Below are 21,545 nucleotides of genomic sequence, written 5' to 3' on the forward strand. Positions count from 1 at the left end.
CTTACAACGAAAGCCAAGGGCTGTGCTTTGAGCATGAAATATTTAATATAATATTCAAATATCATAAAATAATGCGTTCAAAAACCACAGATAATGACTTGTTTAATGAATGATTTGTTAGAACAAATTTCTTATCTTATTTAAGTTATTTTTTACTTTTCAGTTTTTAAAGTCGGTTTTTTAAACGTAGTTTTTTTTTCTTTTTAGTGTCTATAATAGTTTACAGTAGGATTTTTCTGAATTACTTTTTTTAAAGTAAGTATCAACGAAAAGTAACACTTGCCTTAAACACTATAGAACCGAAGGTACGGGAACGGAAAAAGGAATCGACTCTGAAAGAAAACTGTTCGAAACTCTATTTCACGTTCTTGGGAGACATTGAAATATCGTGAAGAACGTTTGTGAGCTATGAATGACAGGTAAACTAAGACCCACTTATCAAGACACGGGTTACTACTTAATAATAATATATAATCAACCTAAATGAAAACTCCTAAAATAGCCGTACACAATGATCATCCACGTAAAAAAAATATTCATAAAATGAAAAGTACTCGACCAAATTATGTTAAATTTTTATAGGACCAAATGGAAAACATTTCGCATCAAACTAAAGAAGAACCATGTAAATCGTATCATTAAGCATAGCGTAATCAGTGTTCATTCATAAAAAATACCGATCGATTTGAGAACCTCCTCCTTTTTCAAGTCGGTTAAAAATTAAGTCTACTTTCAGTAAAACATCCCTCATATTTAAGCTACTTCACCTGTATGTGGCATAGCCGTAGAACATCCTGTAATATATAGATAAATCCTTAGATTAAGGATTGGTCTCCGCTGCTCTCCAACTAGATACCGCAGGCGTAGTTCAAAGTGCGGCAACTAATACCACGTCCAAGTAGGCGTACTCGAGCCAGTCTCGAGTCACATGTTCTGTTAAACTTTGCTAATAATTGAAACTAAAATGCCAGGTTGAGTTGTAAAACTTTGTAAAAATAATACAAGAAATAAGAAAGACACTGGGATTAATTTCAATGTAAAATAACACGAAGCGTATGTTACAAAATTTGAAAGATACCATTGAGTGTCAAAATGCCAGGCACACAAGCATCTAATAGTTGCCGTAATAAAAAAGCTATTGTTCTGAGGTAGTGCAGTATAGTTGGCGCGCAGCGGAGACCAATCCTTAACCTAAGGATATATCAAAGAATTTGGACTATTGAAAATGTGGATACGCAAATGCAGCCTGCAGGTAGATAGACTTTGAACCGCGTTTAAATGTATGGTAATGCATGGTTCATAAAACTTTCCTTTAATCCCAGAAGTGAGGGTTATCACTTTGAAAACATAACAAATTGTTTAAATTTACAAGAGCGACATCTTAAGCCAATTTCCTAATATGCAAATATTGGGGTTGAGCACTGTAAAGTATGTAGATTCTGTAGATGAAGCCACAACCTGAGAGTTGAACAAAGCATACAACATTTTATGATAATACGTCACTCGAACGGTTAGCTCAGTTGGGAGAGCACTGGCACGGAACGCCAGAGGTCGTGGGATCGCGTCCCGCATCGTTCATAAAATTTTGTTTTCAAATTTTGTTTGTGAGTGTTGATTATTTTTTTTGTTTCAGACAGTGGATCCGAGCATGAACCTCACCCTAAATGACTCGGCAAAATGGGTAATAGAAGCGTCTCTCGGAGTCCAAAATCCTAACTCACTGCTGGAAAAGTTCTCGCAGAACAGGAAGGTCGATGATCCAACGCGAGCATTACTCCTAACTTTTTATGGTATCCTGGTAGTTATTGGTGGTGTGGGCAATGCTTTGGTGGTTATTTCTGTAAGTTAATTTTTATGTTTATTTATATAATATATTATGATTTAGTTCGATAAGTAGCTTTTAAATGGAGAAGATGATTTACCATTGTTTTGAGCATAGACTAACAATATACTACTTTTCAAATATTTTTCATTTTTCATTTTCATCTAATATATAAAATTCTCCTGTGCCGGTGTTTGTTACCAAACTCCTTCGAAATGGCTGAACCGATTAGTATGTGTGTATATCGGGTAGTTCTGAGCATCGGCCAACTACTATTTTTGATACCCTAAATGATAAGGGTCACACCCCTAAATATATATTTTTTATTGTTTTGACAATTTTTTTAATTTTATTTTATTGTGATTCAGCATTGAAAAATACATTCAATATCCCTTCTACGATCTACAACTATTTATGTATCGCGATTTTAATATTATTCCGTTCCATCCACAGATCCGCAATAGGGTTGCAAGATGGCATTCGAATATAATAATTATTGAAGTACGATACATTTTATGTACCAAATATTTGGATGGATAAAAATTTTAATTATTGAATTTTATATGGCAATACTGTTTTTTATGAATTTGACGATATTTCATAACATCAAGAATTATTTCGTAAAATATTATGCTCCCTGTTGTTATAATGAAATTGTTTCACAGCAGAACTGTCAAACCGTGCGTCAATAAATTCTCTCATAGAAAAATAATTATGGGTCCCAAATACAAATTAAAACAATACTATCTCTCAAGTTGGACTAAACTGTACTCCATGAAGTATCCCATTAAAATCCGTTCATTAGTTTAGGAGTTCACTGGAAACAAACATCAGGACACTGGATCCATATTTATTAAGATAGATATAAAAAGCGGGTGAGAGAAGAAAATCTTTAACGGAGATAAAGCAAGATATAAAGATAGGCGAACCTACTGAACCGATTTTGATTGACAACTCGTAAACAGTAAGCCACTTAGCTTCTCAATATTTTGAATTATAAACCACTAAATAACGCACAAATTGACAATTAATCAAAATTGGTCACGCATTATCGAGCTGCCACGTCGTATATACGCTAGTATTTCTAAGTTTATAGTGACGAGTTTGTAAATACCAATTTTTACATCTGTAAACAAAAAACGTGATTTATGATAGATTCGTGCTGTGAATGACTTTTTTTTCAAAAATAAAATTACAAAATTGTTCCCACATTTCGTAGGTTCAAAATACAAAACAGAAGAAAAATTTATTTTGCGAAATTATATAATGTAATATTTAATAAAATGTTATGTTTATGATAAGGTCAGAGATAATGCAATGTTGATAAATTGATTTTCAATATCAAGATGAGGTCTGAAGATGTTAATCTATCTTCAGACTTCATTCAATTAACCGAAAATTTGATTTAGTAATGAAGAAGAAATTTCGCTGCATCGGATTAGTTACTAAGTTTATGAACTCCGAACCTCATTTAAGTTACACAAAGGTCTTAGCTTGAAATGACAGACACGTACCGGTATCTTATCTGGGAGATCTAATCTTGTTTAAACTTAAGTTTTATAATATCGTATACATATAAATAACAAATAACAGCCTTACAAATAAACTTGGTATAAAGTTAAACCAACCTCCAACTACATACCGCAGGCGTACTCGCAAAGTGCGGCAACATACTACGCCCAAGCGGGCGTAGTTCAACCAGTCTCGAACAATGTGTGTGACGTTGACGTACCACATGTTCTGTTAAACTTTGCTAATAATTGAAACTAAAAATGCCGGGTGGCGTAGAAAAACTTTGTAAAACTAAAGCTACAAGAAATAATAAAGACACTGAGATCACATAATATCATCTGTAAGTATTTTGTATTTTATTAATTTCAATATAAAATAAGACGAAGCGTATGTAACAAAATTTCAAAGATGTCATTGGGTGTCAAGATGCCACGTACACAAGCATCTAATAGTTGCCATAATAAAAAAGCTATTGTTCTTAGCTAGTGCGGTATCTAGCTTGAACGCAGCGGAGACCAATCCTTAAGATTAATCTATGGTATATTTGTTTATTTGTAATGATACACCTATACACCAGGATAATATTATATTACTTGCGTCTGTCTATTCTGTCTGTCTCCGAAATATGTTCATTTCTATATGATATTCACTGGTAGAGAGCTCATTCTATAGAGATAAACTTGGATGTTTTCGGATATGATTGATGTTTCTGCTCACAAATTGAAATTTCTGGAAATGGACACAAATCCAATCCAATTCTCAGAATGCCACACAAAGGTCTCATTTGCATAAGATGCTTAAAAGCGTGTGGCATTGAACAAGAAATGCAAGTACAAAGCTCGATTTTTTTTTTTTTTTTTTTTGCGCCCAAGCAAGGGAATGGGCTACCCTCCGGGATAACGACGGGAGGGAGGTGGTGAATGCTCATGCATACCAACGCAGCCTAAGTCTGCGTTGGTTATGTGGGACTCACGTGAAACCTAGGTGCCTACCCACTAAACACCACCTGCAGTTGGCTTTGGGCAGGTGCCCTCTAAGCCTTCATCGAAGGCGACCTTCTCATGGGGAGAGAGAGGCGCAAGCGGCACTCCCTATGGAGTTTCCGCTGGGATATTGCACAGAGGGTGCTATCTAATTGGGACTAGTCACATCAGAAGGATGAACACAAAATAGAGGTGAGTGCGTCTGATTGTCCCCGGATGCCAAGAGGCGTTCCAGGTCAGACGATAGTTTGTTAGGGGGATCGGAGAGGGCGTGTCTGGGCCTCCTGACTTGATGACGTGAAGGAGGGGAGGCGGTATAATCCGCTGCCTCCTTAATCAAGGGATTTGGGTGATTGTCTGAGGACTTAAAGAAAGTTTCAGACAAGCACTTAAGGTGTTGTTGGATGGTGGGGAGCTCTAAGTCCCGGTGAAGGTCTGCGTTTCTAACACACCAGTGGGCATTGACAGCCTTACGGCAGAAAATGGATTGAACTGTTTGTAATTTGTCTATAATATTGGGTTTCGCATGAGCGAAAACTGGAGCGGCGTAAGTCAAAACCGGTCGAATGCAAACCTTGAAGAGTGTTCGCTTGTTCCTAAAAGACATTTTACTGTGCCTACCTAACATACTATTTAGGCGGTACAGATAGAAGCGGGCGGTTCCGGTCACCTTCTTGACGTGAGGCCTGAAGGTGAGTTGGGAGTCGAGGGTCACACCCAAGTACTTGGTTGTGGACCTGAAGGGGATAGGGGAGCCTAATAGATGAATGGGTCGATCCCGGCAGAAGCGTCTGCGCTTAAAATCAAAACGGACTGCGGAGCTTTTATCCGGGTTGACCTCAATACGCCATTTCCTAAACCAGTCACCTAGCTCATTAACTGAGAGTTGGAGCCTGGAGAGGACTGAAGAAATGTGTTGGGACTGGACGTAGAGAGCGGTATCGTCAGCGAAAAGAGAGAGTTGGACTCCATTTCTAGGTATGGGAATATCGTTGGTATACGATATGTATAGAAGTGGTGAGAGCACTGAGCCCTGTGGTACCCCAGCCGTGAGCAGGCGAGGGGAGGAGAGGACACCTTCGTGTCTGAAACGAAAGGTACGTTTGTGAAGATAAGAAGCTACTATGCGGACTAATCGGGATGGGAGGCCTAGAGCGTGGAGTTTATATATTAGGCCTTCGTGCCAGACTTTGTCAAAAGCCTTGGCGACGTCGAAGAAGACAGCGATTGTCTTCTTACGTTTGGGATAGAACCCGCTGTAGATGTACTCTACAATGCGGTGGACTTGCTGAGGACAAGAGTGTTTAGCACGAAAGCCGAATTGTTGGTTTATTATTAAGGGAGGGCCGTCCGTTGGAAAGAGATGCTTTCTCATACGGAACAGAATAACCCGTTCAAAGACTTTCCCCATAGCCTTGAGGAGGCTGATGGGGCGATGGTTGGAGGGGATATTGAGGGGTTTTCCTGGTTTAGGGATCCCTATAACTATGGCCTCTTTCCAAGCGGTTGGAAAGAAGCAGTGGTCGAGGCAGGCGTTGAAGAGAAGGACAAGAAAGAAGATCACCTGCTCGGGGAAGTGTTTGAGCGCCAGGTTGGAAATACCGTCGGCTCCTGGAGCTTTGCGAGGTTTTAATCCACGGATGATGGATTTAACCTCCTCTACAGAAGTTGGAATGGGATCGTCGGTGAGGGGCATTGAGTTCAGACGGCTGACCTCATTCTCCACCGACGCTACGTGGAGGGGTTCGAAAGAAGAAGTGCTGGGTGAGCATTGTGAAGCAATGCTTTCAGCAAAACACTCCGCTTTATCCCTGTCCTCGAAAGCTGTACTGCCGTCGGGGCGTATCAAAGGCGGAGTGTGGAGTATTGCGTCAGTACGAAGGGCTTTCGCCACTTTGTAATACGCCTGGTGTGAAGGGGATATGTTCTCCATGAGTGAATCCCAATTGGAATTCCTCAATTCGGAGAGACGTAACCTAACTTGGCTTTGGAGGAAGTTAGCGCGTGACCGTATAGTTGGGTGTTGGGTACTTGGCGGCTCTTCTGAGAGCTGCATTCTTGGCTCTAATGAGGTTCATGACATCAAGCGGGAGCTTATGGCTGTTAACCTTAACCACCCGCTCGTTGTCATGGAGAGCGGACTGCACTGTTTGAGTAAGTGCTTTTACCGTGATGTCAATCTTATCCGTACTATCGAAATAGTTGGACGAGATTGCATACGGTGAATTGTGGGCATCAAAAGTTGATGCAAGAGACTCCCTATAACCCTCCCAGTTGGTGAGGGTTTTAGGGTGTATGGTGGTAGGAGTGGGGGCATGGGGCCCGAGCTTGAGGGAGACTGGACGATGGTCGGAGCCCAGGTCATCGAGTGGTTCAATCGCCCTTAAATTAAGAGCGACACCCTTGACCAAGGCGATGTCTAGAATATCGGGAGAGTGTGCTACGTTATCCGGGTAGTGTGTTGGAGAGATGGGACTTAGGACGTCTAAATCCATAGACCTAACTAGACGGCGGAGCTTGATGCCATTCCCGTTTGTGGATAGGCACTTCCAGTCTGTGTGTTTGGAGTTGAAGTCCCCAAACAAGATGACTGAGTCACCTAGAGAGAGGAGAGTCTCAAGGTCGCTCTGGAGAGGGATCTTGAGAGTAGGGAGGTAGATTGAGGCTATGATCAGAGACGGATGACCTGACATGCCCAACTGACAGACGGTTGCTTCCATGTTGGTAAGCACTGGAGTAGCGATTTGCGAGCAATGAAGGGATTTCTTGTAGTAAATGGCTGTACCTCCGCCACGACGGTCGTCGGCTCTGCCATTGTGTACAAGAGAGTAGGAAGGGATCGATAATCCCTTTGAAGCGTCAGGTTTAAGGAATGTTTCTTGGATAAGCAATAGGTCGATGTCCTTATTTTGAACAAATTCCTTAATCTCTGGGAGGTTGGTGCGCAGGCCGCGCGTATTGAATGAGACAAGTGATAAGCCCTGAGGCTTCACTCGCCCCATGTTCGATGATGAAGCGTTACGCGATTGGGACATTAGTACAAAGAGTTCACCAGGTCTTGGTGCTCTATCATTGCAACAAGGCGCTCAGCGGGAGACCTAGCTGATTTAAATTTGTTGGCGAGAATGTTGAATTCTTTAATATCGAATTCTCCATTCTTCAAGAAACTCAGGGGGTTTTGCACTCCTGAGTCTGGTTGCGTAGGTGTTGCCCATCTGCGGCCACTCGGGGTGACTTGCACAGGGCGTGAATTGACATTTGATGTCTGGGAGACCGGGGCTGCTTGTCTCCAAGAAGTGGAGAGTAAAGGCCCGGTTGTCCTCTTCCTCAGTTGAGGGAAGTTCGTGCCAGTGGCCGGAGGTGGCCCTGGTTTTGAAGGCTGCTTCTTAGCAGGCTTCGATGTTGAGGGACGAGGGGCGCGGGGACATCCGCGGTAGTTCGCGGGATGTCCTTCCTGCCCACAAAGGACGCAAGCTGGAGGAGTCTCCGCATCGCGGGTGCGTTTGCACTCCTTTGTTGTGTGTGGCTCTAGGCACTTGACGCACCTAGGCGGGGCTGAGCAGTTTGCAGCTGCGTGGCCATAAAGCTGGCAGCGATGGCACTGCCCTGGGAAGCCCCTTCTGTGTGGAGCTTCAACACGAATGTTTGAGAGCCCACATACGATGAGCTCTCTCTTGAAAATTTCCCTCGACTCGGGGACATTGGTGAGGATGACCAGAGCCAATGGGTATTTCCTGCCGGATCGGCTGTACATTTTGTGTACAGCCTCGGCCTTGAACCCTTGTTTGGTCAGGTCCTCTAGGATGATCTCACTGGGGAGTTCATATGGGACGCCACGTAGGATGGCTTTCACTTTGCGCTCTTCCGGGAGCGCATAGGTGTGATAAGCCACACTCTTATGAGTGAGGAGGCGAGTGAGGACTCGGAAGTCCTCCGTAGTCGGGACGACTACGCGGATGGCTTCACCCGTGTTTGTGGCTCGGGTGTATTGCACCTTTTTGTCGGCGCAGAGCTGAGCAACATAAGTCCACTTTGCCTTGTCTCGTATGAAGATAGGCGGTGGGGGCTTATTAGCAGGGAGGACAGGCGTGCAGCGCGTGGCTGGCTTCATGGAAGAGGTGACAGAGACCTCGGGCAAGCTAATGTCGAGAGACATTAGAGGGACAGGGGTTACCGCGGAGAGTACGTTGTCCGACGTGGTGGCTGAGCGCTTGGACTGGCGCTTCTTCCTGGATTGAACCAGTTTGAAAGGTTCTCCAGAGGGACAACGGGAGGTGTTGACAACGGAGCCAGTGACGGTTCCGTTGTCAGAGTCCTCAGAGGAGGACTGGACTGGCCGCTTTCGGCCGCAGGAGGCGGAGTCGGAGAACTCCATGTCCTCGGACACGGGTTTGTGAGCGGAGGGCTCATCGGGGGACGCGGGAGAGTCAGCAAGGGGCTGACTTGGAGTGTTGACCACGGTGGAGATGATGCTATCGACCAGCGACTGGTCGATATTGATATTTGCGGCTTTGATCAAAGTCGCAATCTGGACTATGAGGGCGCTGCGAGGGTCCGTTGATGGAGCCATACTGTTGAAGAAGCCTCCCCGCCGAGGGCAGGGAGCAACGGGGGTTGGAAGTGGTGGCGCGGCTATCCCTAATGGTTATAGCCGCGAACCGTCACCCTTGGGAAAGCCCAAGTGCAATGGGATCGGGTCGTCCGGTTTCTCTCAGGTCAGGAGGCCTGAGAAACGCACCGGGTCAACGTTAGCCGAGTTAGTTGTCACCGTTAGGTATCCTTCAGCTCAACCGCGATGGCACGCAACTCACTTACTACAACAAAATTTGCTGTAAGCAAGCTGCGGGCCGGAACGAATTCGACGTAACCAGTCGAACTTGCGTAGTATACGTACTCGTACCACACGTAGCGGAGCTGCGTAGCGTAGCACTGGGCGTAGCGTGGCGGCGTAGCGGAGCGTGAGCACAGGCGCGTGAAGTAGTCTGCTCGGCGCGGGGGCCGAGACGAGAATGAAAAAAAGCTCGATAGAAAGAATCACATTCTTAAAGCTATGACGTGGTTGACACAGTGTAACAATTGTTGCAAAAAGTAAGTCAACTCCATAGCTAAACAGAGCAACGACGGGCAGCGTGACAAAGGCGTTGTACCAGTGGGAGACTCCTTTGCACAGGATGCCGGCTAGATTGTGGGTACCACAACGGCGCCTATTTCTGCCGTGAAGCAGTAATGTGTAAACATTACCGTGTCTCGGTCTGAAGGGCGCCGTAGCTAGTGAAATTACTGGGCAAATCAACTTGCATCATATAAACAACTTTCAACGTAAAGTGTACAAATATGTCACGGCTGAGATTCGATCCCTCGACTTCTCGGTGTTTCAGCTTCGCAATCACAATAATTCAACCACTGCTCCAATGACAGTTTAATCATTAACGGGCGTTTTCAATAACGTATCTCTAGTTACGGATACATTGCTATCACCGTTGAATGACAAGATCTTATCTATCCATAGTTATGTCCAATATAGTCATAGTCCAATGCTTTATGTCGATTGGTTATTGAAATGTAAGTAAGCGTAAAAGGATAGATTTGTCTACCTCTAGTATGTTAAACTAAGGATAGATAGGTTATTGAATACGGCCTTAAGTTGATATAGCCGAACTATAATTAGAAGTATAAATCTTACATCCACAAGCTCAACGATTGTCTTGCGAATTTCGGATCAGGCCACGTGTCCTGACGCGAGTTTAACATTTTATCCCTACCATCCCAACAAAAGAGCTCAACGCCGCTAAAGAAGTTTCAATTAAAAAAAACAAGATTTGATTGTAAGATAAACTAAAATTGATTGTTAAAGTGACTGCTTTATATTACCAGAATTTATAAATTCCTTAAAAAAATCAGAATGTGTTTTGAGTTCGTTAACAACTCGGTCGTTCAATCGAGAGTTAAGCTGTAGCCGAATGTTCGGTGGAAGACCTGTTTAACCCCTAACTTTGTACTAACTATGTTTGCATCCTGCATATACAACTTGCAAAGCTTAGAGGAATTATCACTAACACGTGTGCTACAATCATTATTATTATATTTTATTAATATTAGACCCCAACATATTATCGTCATCGTCATAACGTTTTAAATATTTGTCTAAATAATGTAGTGTATAAGACAAATATCATCTACTTTAAACACCAGATGCGATAAAATATTACTATCAAATGTGCGTAAGAAAAAATATATTTTTTTTGTATTTATGGTTCACTTTGTAGGATTATTTAAGATAAACATTATAATGTATATTTTTGACTCCTGTGATTTTTGCGGAGCAAACATGAACAGCTTGCAGATTGCAGATTTCTTTTCTACTTACTTCACACTTCTTTTATATTTTGGATAAAGTTTCATCAAAATCCATTTAGTAGATTTTGCGTTAAAGAGGTACAAACATACATCCAGACATACAAACTTTCACATTTATAATATTATATATAAAATATAAATATATAAAATATATATTATATAAAAATATATATACTAGTAGGATTAATTATTCGACACTTAATATTGAAATCGTTTTCTTGATTATTTATATAATTATATACTAGCTGACCCAAGTCTCATTTGCCCAGTTATTTCACTAGCTACGGCGCCCTTCAGACCGAAACACAGTAATGCTTACACATTATTGCTTCACGGCAGAAATAGGCACCGTTGTGCACCGTTGTACCCATCATCTAGCCGGCAACCTGCGTAATATATATATTACATGACAATCAGTCGCCGTTGATTACGATTCAAAACACTATATTTGTACAAATTAATTCACAGCATCATAAATTGTCCTGATTTAGTTAGTCAGATAATAAAAACCACGAAGCGTGCACGAGACAAAGCCTGAAGAAATATAATGAATTATATATCTCTTTTTATGAATATATATATAAAATTCTCGTGTCATGATGTTAAACTTTGAACTCCTCCGAAACGGCTTGAGCGATTCTCATGAAATTTTGAGTGCATATTGGGTAGGTCTGAGAATCGGACAACATCTATTTTTCATCCCCCTAAATGTTAAGGGGGTCCACACGAAATTTTTTTTTTAATTTTTTTGTAATTTTTTTTAATTTCTTTGATTATGAGTCAGCATTAAAAAATACATACAACTTTAAATTTCCACCCATCTACGATCAACAGATACTTTTGTATCGCGATTTTAATATCGGCAATACAACGTTTGCTGGGTCAGCTAGTAGAAAATATAAATTCTTATGAAAGAAACCCCGCGTAGAAAACACGGAAAATAAAGTTCGGTAGAATATTTTCAAAACAAGTGATTTATTAGTGTTTCGAGTACATTCCGCGAACTAAAAGCTTTTCTGTGTCACAGTATGCAGTACGCAAACTATTCTATAAAAATATTATGATTCATAATAATATAACAATTCCTTTCGAAAACAGCAGTGGTTTGCCTTTTATTGTAAGAAAAATAGAGTATAATTAATAAAATAATTTCAATAGTAATGAATTATCTAATGATAAATTAGTTTGTCTTATTATTGAAAAATTAGACATATTAAAATGAAAATTGGACTATGGCCAAACTAAAGTTATTACTACACCATCATCATCAGTTCAGCCAGAAGACGTCCACTGCTGGATAAAGGCCTCCCAAAAAAGGCCAAAGATCGCCATGACGATCGGTCCATATATCTTGACCATATGGACGTTGGTCCATCTTGTGGGGAGCCTACCAACACTGCGTCTTCCGGTACGTGGTCGACATTTGAGGACCTTACTGCCACAGTGGCCATCTGTCCGTTGAGCTATGTGCCCTGCCCACTGCCACTTCAGTTTCGCAACCATCTGGGCTATGTCGGTAACTTTGGTTCTCCTACGGATCTTCTCATTTCTGATTCCATCTCACAGGGAAACTCGAGCATATCCCTCTCCATTGCCCGCTGAGCGTCAATGAGTTTCCTTATAAGACCCATAGTTAGCGACCACGTTTGCGTTCCATATGTCATCACTGGCAACACACATTGGTTAAAAACCTTCGTTTTCAGACACTGTGGTATTTTGGACGAGTAGATTTTACAGAGCTTCCCGAACGCTGCCCATCCGTGTTGGATTCGACGAGTGAACTCGTTCCCGAAATTGCATCTGCCTCACTGGATTATTTGTCCAAGGTAGACGTACTCGTCAACAATTTCGAGAGTTCAGTTTCCAACTGTTACGAGAGTAGGTGCGACATGGGCTTGATCTTCGTCTTGTCCACTTTAATTTTGAGACCTACTTGTCTGTACCATACCAGGATATAAAGAAAATTAAGAGTTCCAAAAAACTTGGAAGCTAATGCTATCTAAAGGCATCTTTCTAATCTTTATGCTTTTACGGCCATTTACAGGATATTTTTGATACTGTGAGTCTTATATGAGCTCTAGATCTTATATTAAAAAACACGTAAGTTTCTAAGTCATCCATATCATTTTAGAATTAATGCTATCAGACTAAACAGTCATATTAAGGTAGGCTTAATTATAGTTTATTCATAAACACGATTCGCGCCACTACCGTGTTTATATCCACGCTGAATGCAACTGATGTGTCATGTTGTTTCATGTAACGCTCACCAACTTTGTCGTCTCATGCTAACCTTAACGCTTGTTGCGGTTATCTATACGATCGAAACGGCTGACTCTGATTTAATATCATCAAAATAAACTTCCCAGCGATCTTCAAGCAGTTTTCACTTTATAAATGCGCGTACGAATGCATCACAGGAGCAGTCGCATAACAGCTATAGATTACATAATACGTACGTGGTGTTCCCGGAATGCGCGTACGACACAACCGCCTCGCTCTACAGTTCTTCCCTGAATAATTGATCGGCGCTCGCCCGGTGGCCGGTGCCCGTTCTCGTCCGAACTACATCGCATGCCCATCACACCCGAGCTATGACAAATACGGTACTCGCTTCTTGGCTCGACATTCTTGACTTCGACATAATCTAATATATAAAATTATCGTGTCACGGTATGCGGGACCGAACTCCTCCGAAACGGCTTGACCGATTCTCATGAAATTTTGGGTGCATATTGGGTAGGGCTGAGAATCGGACAACGTCTATTTTTCATCCCCCTAAATGTTAAGTATGGTCCACACGAATTTTTTTTTTAAATTTCTTTGATATTTTTTTTAAATTTGTTTGATTATGAATCAGCATTAAAAAAACATACAACTTAAAATTTTCACCCATCTACGATCAACAATTACTTTTGTACCGCGATTTTAATATCGGCAATACAACGTTTGCTGGGTCAGCTAGTATATATCTAAAACTGTCAGAGTTGTGTTTAGGCATTTCCTGACGTATTTTGAGCGTTAAGGATTTATTTGTTTTTTTTAATTAATACGCTTTTATTAGCTTCTGATGTATGTCTGTTTGTAAAAGACTCCATTGGACTTGATTTTGTTTAGTACCTTTTCTTGAGGAGTAAACTCCAGTCGTGCGTCGTGCAGACACACATTTTTTTATTATTATTTTTACTATTCTCTTTTTTTCCTATGTCCAATATAATTTGTTTCTCATAGTTTTAAGTGATTTAAATCTTTAAATTTTTCTATTGTCTCTCTCAATATTTTTTTCTTATCTAAAAATGTATTAATATTAATTTGCTAAAACACTCTGTTTATGTCCGTTACTTCCGTACTTGATCTTGATTTGCACCTATAATTGGGGTGTCACCTAAATAGATATATCTGTGTTAGTTATTAAGGAATCGTATAGGTCTTTATTTAATGAAAATAAGGTACAAGATCAGCAGGACGTACAGCTAATGGTAATTGATACGCCCAGCACATTACAATGCAGTTAATTACCGCTCAGTATTCTTGAAAAACCCCAAAAATTCTGAATGTCAGTACAACTGCGCTCGTCACCTTGACACATAAGATGTTAAGTCTCATTTGCCCAGTAATTTTACAGCGCCCTTCAGACCGAAACACAGTAATGCTTATTATGATGTTGGATGCGATTACTAATTATGAAAATAATAAGGTGAATGCATCCAATATAGGATAATTTATATTTGAACAGTTTATTCTTTATGACTTATTATGAATATTTACAACGCTTTTAACTAACACAATTCAAATATTAGATGCAGCACTTTACAAACTAATTTGTTATGTATATTACAGCCATTGTATAATACTCTATTTGATTGAAAAGAGTAGCCGTTGAGTTTTATAATATATATTATAATATTGACACACATTTACACAAGATATCTTGCCCCAAACTAGACAACAAACTGTAACAATGGGTACAAGACAATGATATGTTTAATACAATATATATCCATGGCTCGGAAACGAACATCCATATTCATCACATAAATGATTGCACCTACCGGGATTCGAACCTGGGACCTCTAACTTAGTACGTAGGGTCAATAACCATTCGGCTATATGGCTCGTCTTATAAGTTCTTCTCACGAGCTCTACTTTTTGCGAACATATGGTAGATTCAGCAATTCGGGGAAGGGCGCTGGTGTGGGACGCTACTTGCGTCGACACTCTGGCTCCTTCTCATGTCCAAGGTACGTCAGTTGGTGCTGGGGCTGCTGCTTCGACTGCCGAAGACAGCAAGCGTCGCAAATATGTTGGTCTCAGTGAGTCATACATCTTTGTGCCGTTTGGTGAGTCATACATCTTTGTGACACTTGGCCCGTGGGGCCCAGAGGCGCGGAGAATTTTCAAAATACTATCTTCGCGCCTCAATAAGGCTACTGGAAACCCAAGCGCTGGCAGCTATTTCGGTCAACGGATCAGCCTTGCTATCCAACGCGGTAATGCTGCCAGTATTCTTGGTACGCTTCCACGTAATGATAGTTTTAATTTTATGTAGTCGTAGTATTGTAAATATAGTTATAAGATTTGTTTTGATTAAATAAATATAGTAATATTCAGTAAGTAATTTAAAAGGAATATTTATAATTATGATTCAAAAGCGCTTAGTTTAAGCCTAATTGAATAAAGTTTATTTGACTTTGACAACTAACTATAAATCTTATAGCAAACTTTTTGCATAAACTCTATATAAATTAAATCTATATTATTTTTTTCAGGTTGTTCGGAAACCCGTTATGAGGACAGCCCGCAACATGTTCATCGTCAACCTTGCTGTTTCTGATGCTCTTGTCTGCTGTATTGGTACACCCTTGACCCTCATGGAGCTCCTGACGAAACATTGGCCGTTGCCGGACTGGCCGAGCCTCTGCAAGTCTTGTGGTGCCATCCAGGCTATATCTATATTCGTGTCAACAATTTCAATCACAGCTATTGCTTTGGATAGATATCAGGTTGGTTTGCTTACCAATGGAGTGGTGGTGGAGTTGAGTGGTGCTTAGAGGCACGTTTGGCGGTCCAATAGCTATTACCACATCGGCCCTGTTCATCTTCGCCTTTGTATAAACGCGTTCGCGTGTGTAGGAAAACAGATGATATTTAAAATGAACATTATTAATGGCGAAACAATAAACAGACATACTTGAGGTTCCGTGGAATTTTAGGTTATTAGTTTAAACCTTTTTTACCTGTGCTTATTTACACTGTATCCGAATTGATATTTCTACTACTCTCGTTACTCATTTAAGTTTTTTAAATGATTTATCTTCACTTTTATTTCGTTTTTATCTTAGACAAAGTCAAAACGTTTGGGTAATTTTGGTGAATCACTTTACATACATTATATTAAATATAAATTCAAATGCTGAAACTGTTAATATAGATAGTCTAAACACATAATCGGATTTAGTATGGCGGAACCATCGGACTGTCGGGTAGGGGACTATATTCTTTGGTATGTCGCATTGTTCATCGCACTAAATTATTATTATTACCGTCCGGACCAATTTGGTGAGAGGCGCTCACCGGACCGTCTTAGGTCTGGTATCTACCAAAGCGAAGAGAAGAGGAGAGAGAATAAGCCGCGAAATTACCACCAGAGCGGAGAGGAGATGTGAGCTGTGATACCTCTTAATCAGTCAAGTGATGACCAAAGAGGATATAAGAACTACGTCATAAGAGGTGGGACTGAAGTAAAAATTTAAATTTAGTTTAGTATGAAACGTGCAGTGATTTAACATAAGTTTGAAATAGTAGTTATTACAGTATGGCGATTGGCGACGAAGTATTATCCGGGTAAGTTTGCAAGCGAACAGTTGCTTAAAATGTAGTGGACTTCGGCTATCTCAGTTTTTTACAAGATTATAGTCGTCATCTGTTAATCTATCAATGACTGCACGTTTCATACAATCGAGTGAATCGCATTTTTCTTAGAGAGTTTCGCTAGTCTGGTGATGTCTAAGAAAGGAAGACTTCATCACGCCAGCCTACACGCATTTTCGTCTCTGTCGCGCCGCTTAATCGCTGGACGCGGCACAAATTCTATAGGTAAATGAGACACCTTCTCTCCTCTCCACTTGATCCATTTCCACCGCAGCTAAGCGGAGAAGAGATGTGTAAATAACGAAATCTGATTGGTTATCAAAATACACTAAAATCACAAGTGGGAGGCTCTCTTGCACAGGATGCCGGCTAGATTATGGGTACCAAAACGGCGCCTATTTCTGCCGTGAAGCAATAATGTGCAATCATTATTGTGTTTCGGTGTTAAAGGCGCCGTAGCTAGTGAAATTACTGGGCAAATGCGACTCAACATCTTACATTGTCTCAAGGTGACGAGCCCAAAAGTATTGCCACTCAGAGTTTTTGGGTTTTTTCAAGAATCCTGAGGAGCACTGCGTTGTAATGAGCAGGGCGTATCAATTACCGTCATTTGAACGTCCTGCTCGTTTCGAACCTTACTGTCATAAAAAAATACATCTCCATCTCCTCTTCGCTTTTGTGGATACCGGGCCTAATGGTCCGGCCGTACCAAATCCGACCATGTGTTTAGGCCTTAAGTGTTTTACGAACAAACCAAAGCCAATACAGTTATATATATCTTATTCAGATGTTTCCTTAGCAATTGCATTGCTTACGTTAACGGCACCTTGCCTCGATAACTGCTAACGATTTCAAAATGACGTCGGTTGAGTTTCCGAGTAAATTGTTCGAATTCAAATAAACTTCTCACCAATAAATTGCTCTTAATCAGTCGTTTAATCTATTTATATCTGAAATTTGTTTGATCAGATGTATTACCTATACACAATTTAATAAAACTTAGACTCTGATGAAATTTTCTTCACTCAATATAATAACGCATAATATATTAGTGACTCTTGGACTATTTGTGTTTGACCTTGTGTTTCTGCTGAAACTGAACTGATTTAGATGCGATTTTCAGTAATGAATTCAATTGAAGTGAAAACTTGCTAAGCGGTGTTGAGCACTTTTCTTGGGATGAGTATAAAATGTTACACTCGCGTCAGGACACGTGGCCTGATCGAAAATTTCTAAGACAGTCGTTGGAAGTTGATTTTTCTGAAGAGATAAACTCTTAAATGTAGAATAACTGTATAATTCTAAAGTGTTAAATTTATTTTTAAAATTTCATGTCATTTTTGTGTACGATAGTGCACTAAATGAATATTGTATTAAACTATTGTTGTTTTTGAGTTTATCGTGAACAGACAGACAGACAGACTCGAGGAGGACTTTGATTATAATATGAAGTGATTAACGGTGACATTTTTACATTTAAAATTTATTATAAATATATTATGTCACTTTTATTTATTTCAAAAATATACCACATTATCAAAATGTTGCCTAATCGAGGAAAACGTGTCCCGTATAATTTAGATAACAATTGTAATGTTTTATCTGAAAACACACGCAGGCTTTGACCCTTGTCATTTATGACGCAGGATGCGTGTCAAAATGTTTATTTGAATCTCTGCCAGTTGCAGATAATTGAAATATACCACAAGTTTCAATTTACTACATAGCAAAGTAAATTTCTTGTAAGTTATATTTCGAAGGCTTACTACGTTTAGACTTTATGAAGGGATTTCAACGAAATAACTAACGAACGAACTATATAACAGCTATATTTATTATTCAATTTAGTCGTTACTATTAAAATGATCACTTTTTATGAGTGATCACGTTAGTTATATTTAGAACGTTTACTACGTTTAGACTTTATGAAGGGATTTCAACGGCATAACTAACGAACGAACTATATAACAGTTATTTTCAATTATTGATAGTTATACTAATTATTATGCTTTAGTCGTTACTACTAACATGATTACGTTTTTATGAATGATTACGTTAGTTATATTTCGAACGTTTAGACTTTATGAAGGGATTTCAACGGAATAAGTAACGAATGAACTATATAACAGTTATTTTTAATTATTAACAGTTATATTTATTATTATGATTTAGTCTTCACGACTAAAATTATTATGCGACCAGTTAACTTTAGTTATTTTCATAAAATTATATCCTATGGTACACTGTTATGGGATAATGCAGACAATATTAATATCACCTTCTGCAGAAGAGGGTTATTCGCCCTTTTTAATACCTAAATCCTAAAGAATCATTTAGAAAAAAATTCAAAGAAATAAACATTTTAACTGTTATCTAAACTTGCCTAATACTGGGTTAAGTCGGTTAGTAAGTTTTTTCTTGTGCGAACATAAACCATGAACATAATAAGACAAATGTTACGAAATTTTGAAGAATTTTTTAATAGACGTATAAGTGGTATATTACTATAACATAAATTACTTTCTTAATGATACCATAATATATTGGAAATGGTGCGATATTTTCACTGAGCATGTATATATATATGTCGCAGGGATATGATAAAAACAGTGATTTGGTCAAATCTCGGAGGATGTTAAATTAACAACACGGTTTTGGTCAAATCACTAGATTTGTTTCGAGAAATGATAAAATCGTGTTGTACTTTAAACATACTCCGTGATTTGACCAAATCTCTGTTATTATCATTGCCCTGCGATATATATATATATTATGACAACTCTTGTAGCCCTGCGGTTAATAACCCTAACTACTAAGTTAGGATTAGTTAGCTGAACAAGGGTAAACGTTGGTATGATGAATAACAATTTTTTATTTCGAGTCATACATCTTTACATAATTATTATCTATTTATGTATTATCATCTACCATCCACAGTACAGGCTACGCTTAATATGCCTGTACCGATGTGTGAAGTGCGTCAATTACTACTTAGCTAATAAAACTTAAATCATTTGTATAATAATATAATACTAGTCGATTTATCCGACGACAAGCCACCTCTCATGATTTTTAAATTGTTTTTGGAAATTTTAACCATATCACTCAAGTGTATGTACATTTATAGATGTAAAATCCAGTAAAAACTTGTTCTGACCTTGAAAAATGCATTTTTAACTAACAATGGGTTAACGGCCGTTCCCAATATTCAGTCTATCTCTTACTTGAGATAAAAATCGTAACTATCGTTGACTTTTCTGTCCCTATAAAGGTATCGAAGGTAACTCAACTTATCCGTACACGCTGTCTGTCAATGCGATGACTATAGACTACGACGTATAGCTTACCAGCGATAGAAGTTCAAATGACTTATCGGGTATATTGGGGCAGCTTCAGATTCTGCTAATTACTGAAAGAAGAAGGTAGTAATTTATCTCTATCTTTAGATAGTATATTGGGAACGGCCGTTAATCTGTCACATAAACCAACAAAGATATAAATAAACAATAACATGACGCTCCCAGCAACGTTTCTCACAATTTAATTTGCAAAATCCTCGGTGAAAGTTAATAAAGTTTGGTATTGAAACAAATCTCTAGATATAAATTCCAGTTTGCAAGCGTAAGACCTGGGATATTTGCTTCACTAAGATTCAGGGGTTAGTACTTATTGGAATCAAGATTAAAGCTAGACTCTATCTAATAGTTGTACTTCTTGAAACCGAATCAATTTAAATAGCCTGACGGCGGTCGCTCCTTTCCTAATCTGTAGTATCATTAACAATTCTTTTGAATTTCGTAATCTATACATCTATACATATAAATAAAATTGGAGTATCTGTTTGTAATATTGAAATAACCGTTTTTTACTACATGTAAGTGGTACGGTACGGTACATTCACCAAAATATTTTTTTTTACAATTTTTGTCTGTCTGTCTGTTTGTTGCGGCTAATCTCTGTAATGGCTGGACCGATTTTGACGGGACTTTTATTGGCAGGTAGCTGATGTAATAAGAAGTAACGTAAGCTACGTTTATTTTAGAATAATTGTTTTACTTTAGAAAAATAAAGCAATGTTGCACGTCCAAGAAACGGTCTAACTCTAAAAATAATTTATATGGCAAAACAGCGTTTGCCGGGTCAGCTAGTAATAATAATAATATTGACACACTTTTACACAACTTATCTTGCCCCAAACTAGGCATAGCCTGTACTATGGGTACAAGACAACTATATATTTGAATATTTTGTGGGATAGTGTTGTAAAAGCGTATCTTATAAATGTGAATTTTAGTTTGAGTTTGTTTGTTACGCTTTCACGCCTAAACAATTGAACCGATTTTGATAAAATTTAGGACGGAGATAGACTAGAGCTTGAATAAATAATAGTAAAAGAAAACTAAATAAAAACGCTTTTATAGAAAATCCCACTAAAAAATAGAAAATAAATCTTAATAAATTTGAATTAAAATAGTGTAAGAAAAAATTATTTTATTGTAAAAAAAACCGCGGGGTGCATGGTATCAGTAGTTATAAATATTTTATGAACAGATATGAGTAGAAGGGTTAATTTCATAATATCCTGAAAAGCACCCCACGCTTTTTTTTCGGTAAAATCATTTTTTCTTACACTATTTTTAATATAATTTTTGAGATTGTTTTAATTTTTTTGTGGGATTTTCTATAAAAGCGTTTTATTTTTAGTTTTTTTAGCTTCATAAGTATGGCAAATTTCGAGTTATCCAACGTTTTGAAGGGGGTCAAAATCATGTTCAAAGATTCCGTTACATACAAACATACGCATGAAGCTAATAAAAGCGTATTAAAAAGCACATAGGCTACCTTTTATTGCAAAAAAATTAATGGAGGGGTTGAAATAGGCCTTTTGGGCCATGCTATTTAGTTGTTAGGTTGGTCCATCTCTTATCACGACAATCTGACAAGACAGATTATCTTAACAAGTGCTCTGCCCAGTTCCACTTATGTTTCATACTAAAAAA

At 39.0% G+C, this 21,545-nt stretch overlaps 1 protein-coding gene across 2 annotated transcripts in view; it reads left to right on the plus strand.

Moving 5' to 3' along the window:
• LOC126979768 (neuropeptide F receptor) overlaps nucleotides 1-21,545 on the plus strand; it is a 136,291-nt gene that overhangs the window by 110,580 nt on the left and 4,166 nt on the right. For both annotated transcript variants that reach the window (XM_050829291.1, XM_050829290.1), the window contains exons 2-3: nucleotides 1,634-1,840; nucleotides 15,444-15,677. In XM_050829291.1, the coding sequence (XP_050685248.1) occupies nucleotides 1,634-1,840; nucleotides 15,444-15,677 (441 nt within the window). The remainder of the gene's footprint in view (nucleotides 1-1,633; nucleotides 1,841-15,443; nucleotides 15,678-21,545) is intronic.

Source organism: Leptidea sinapis, chromosome 4 (genome assembly GCF_905404315.1).
Source record: "Leptidea sinapis chromosome 4, ilLepSina1.1, whole genome shotgun sequence".
Taxonomy (NCBI): Eukaryota; Metazoa; Arthropoda; class Insecta; order Lepidoptera; family Pieridae; genus Leptidea; species Leptidea sinapis.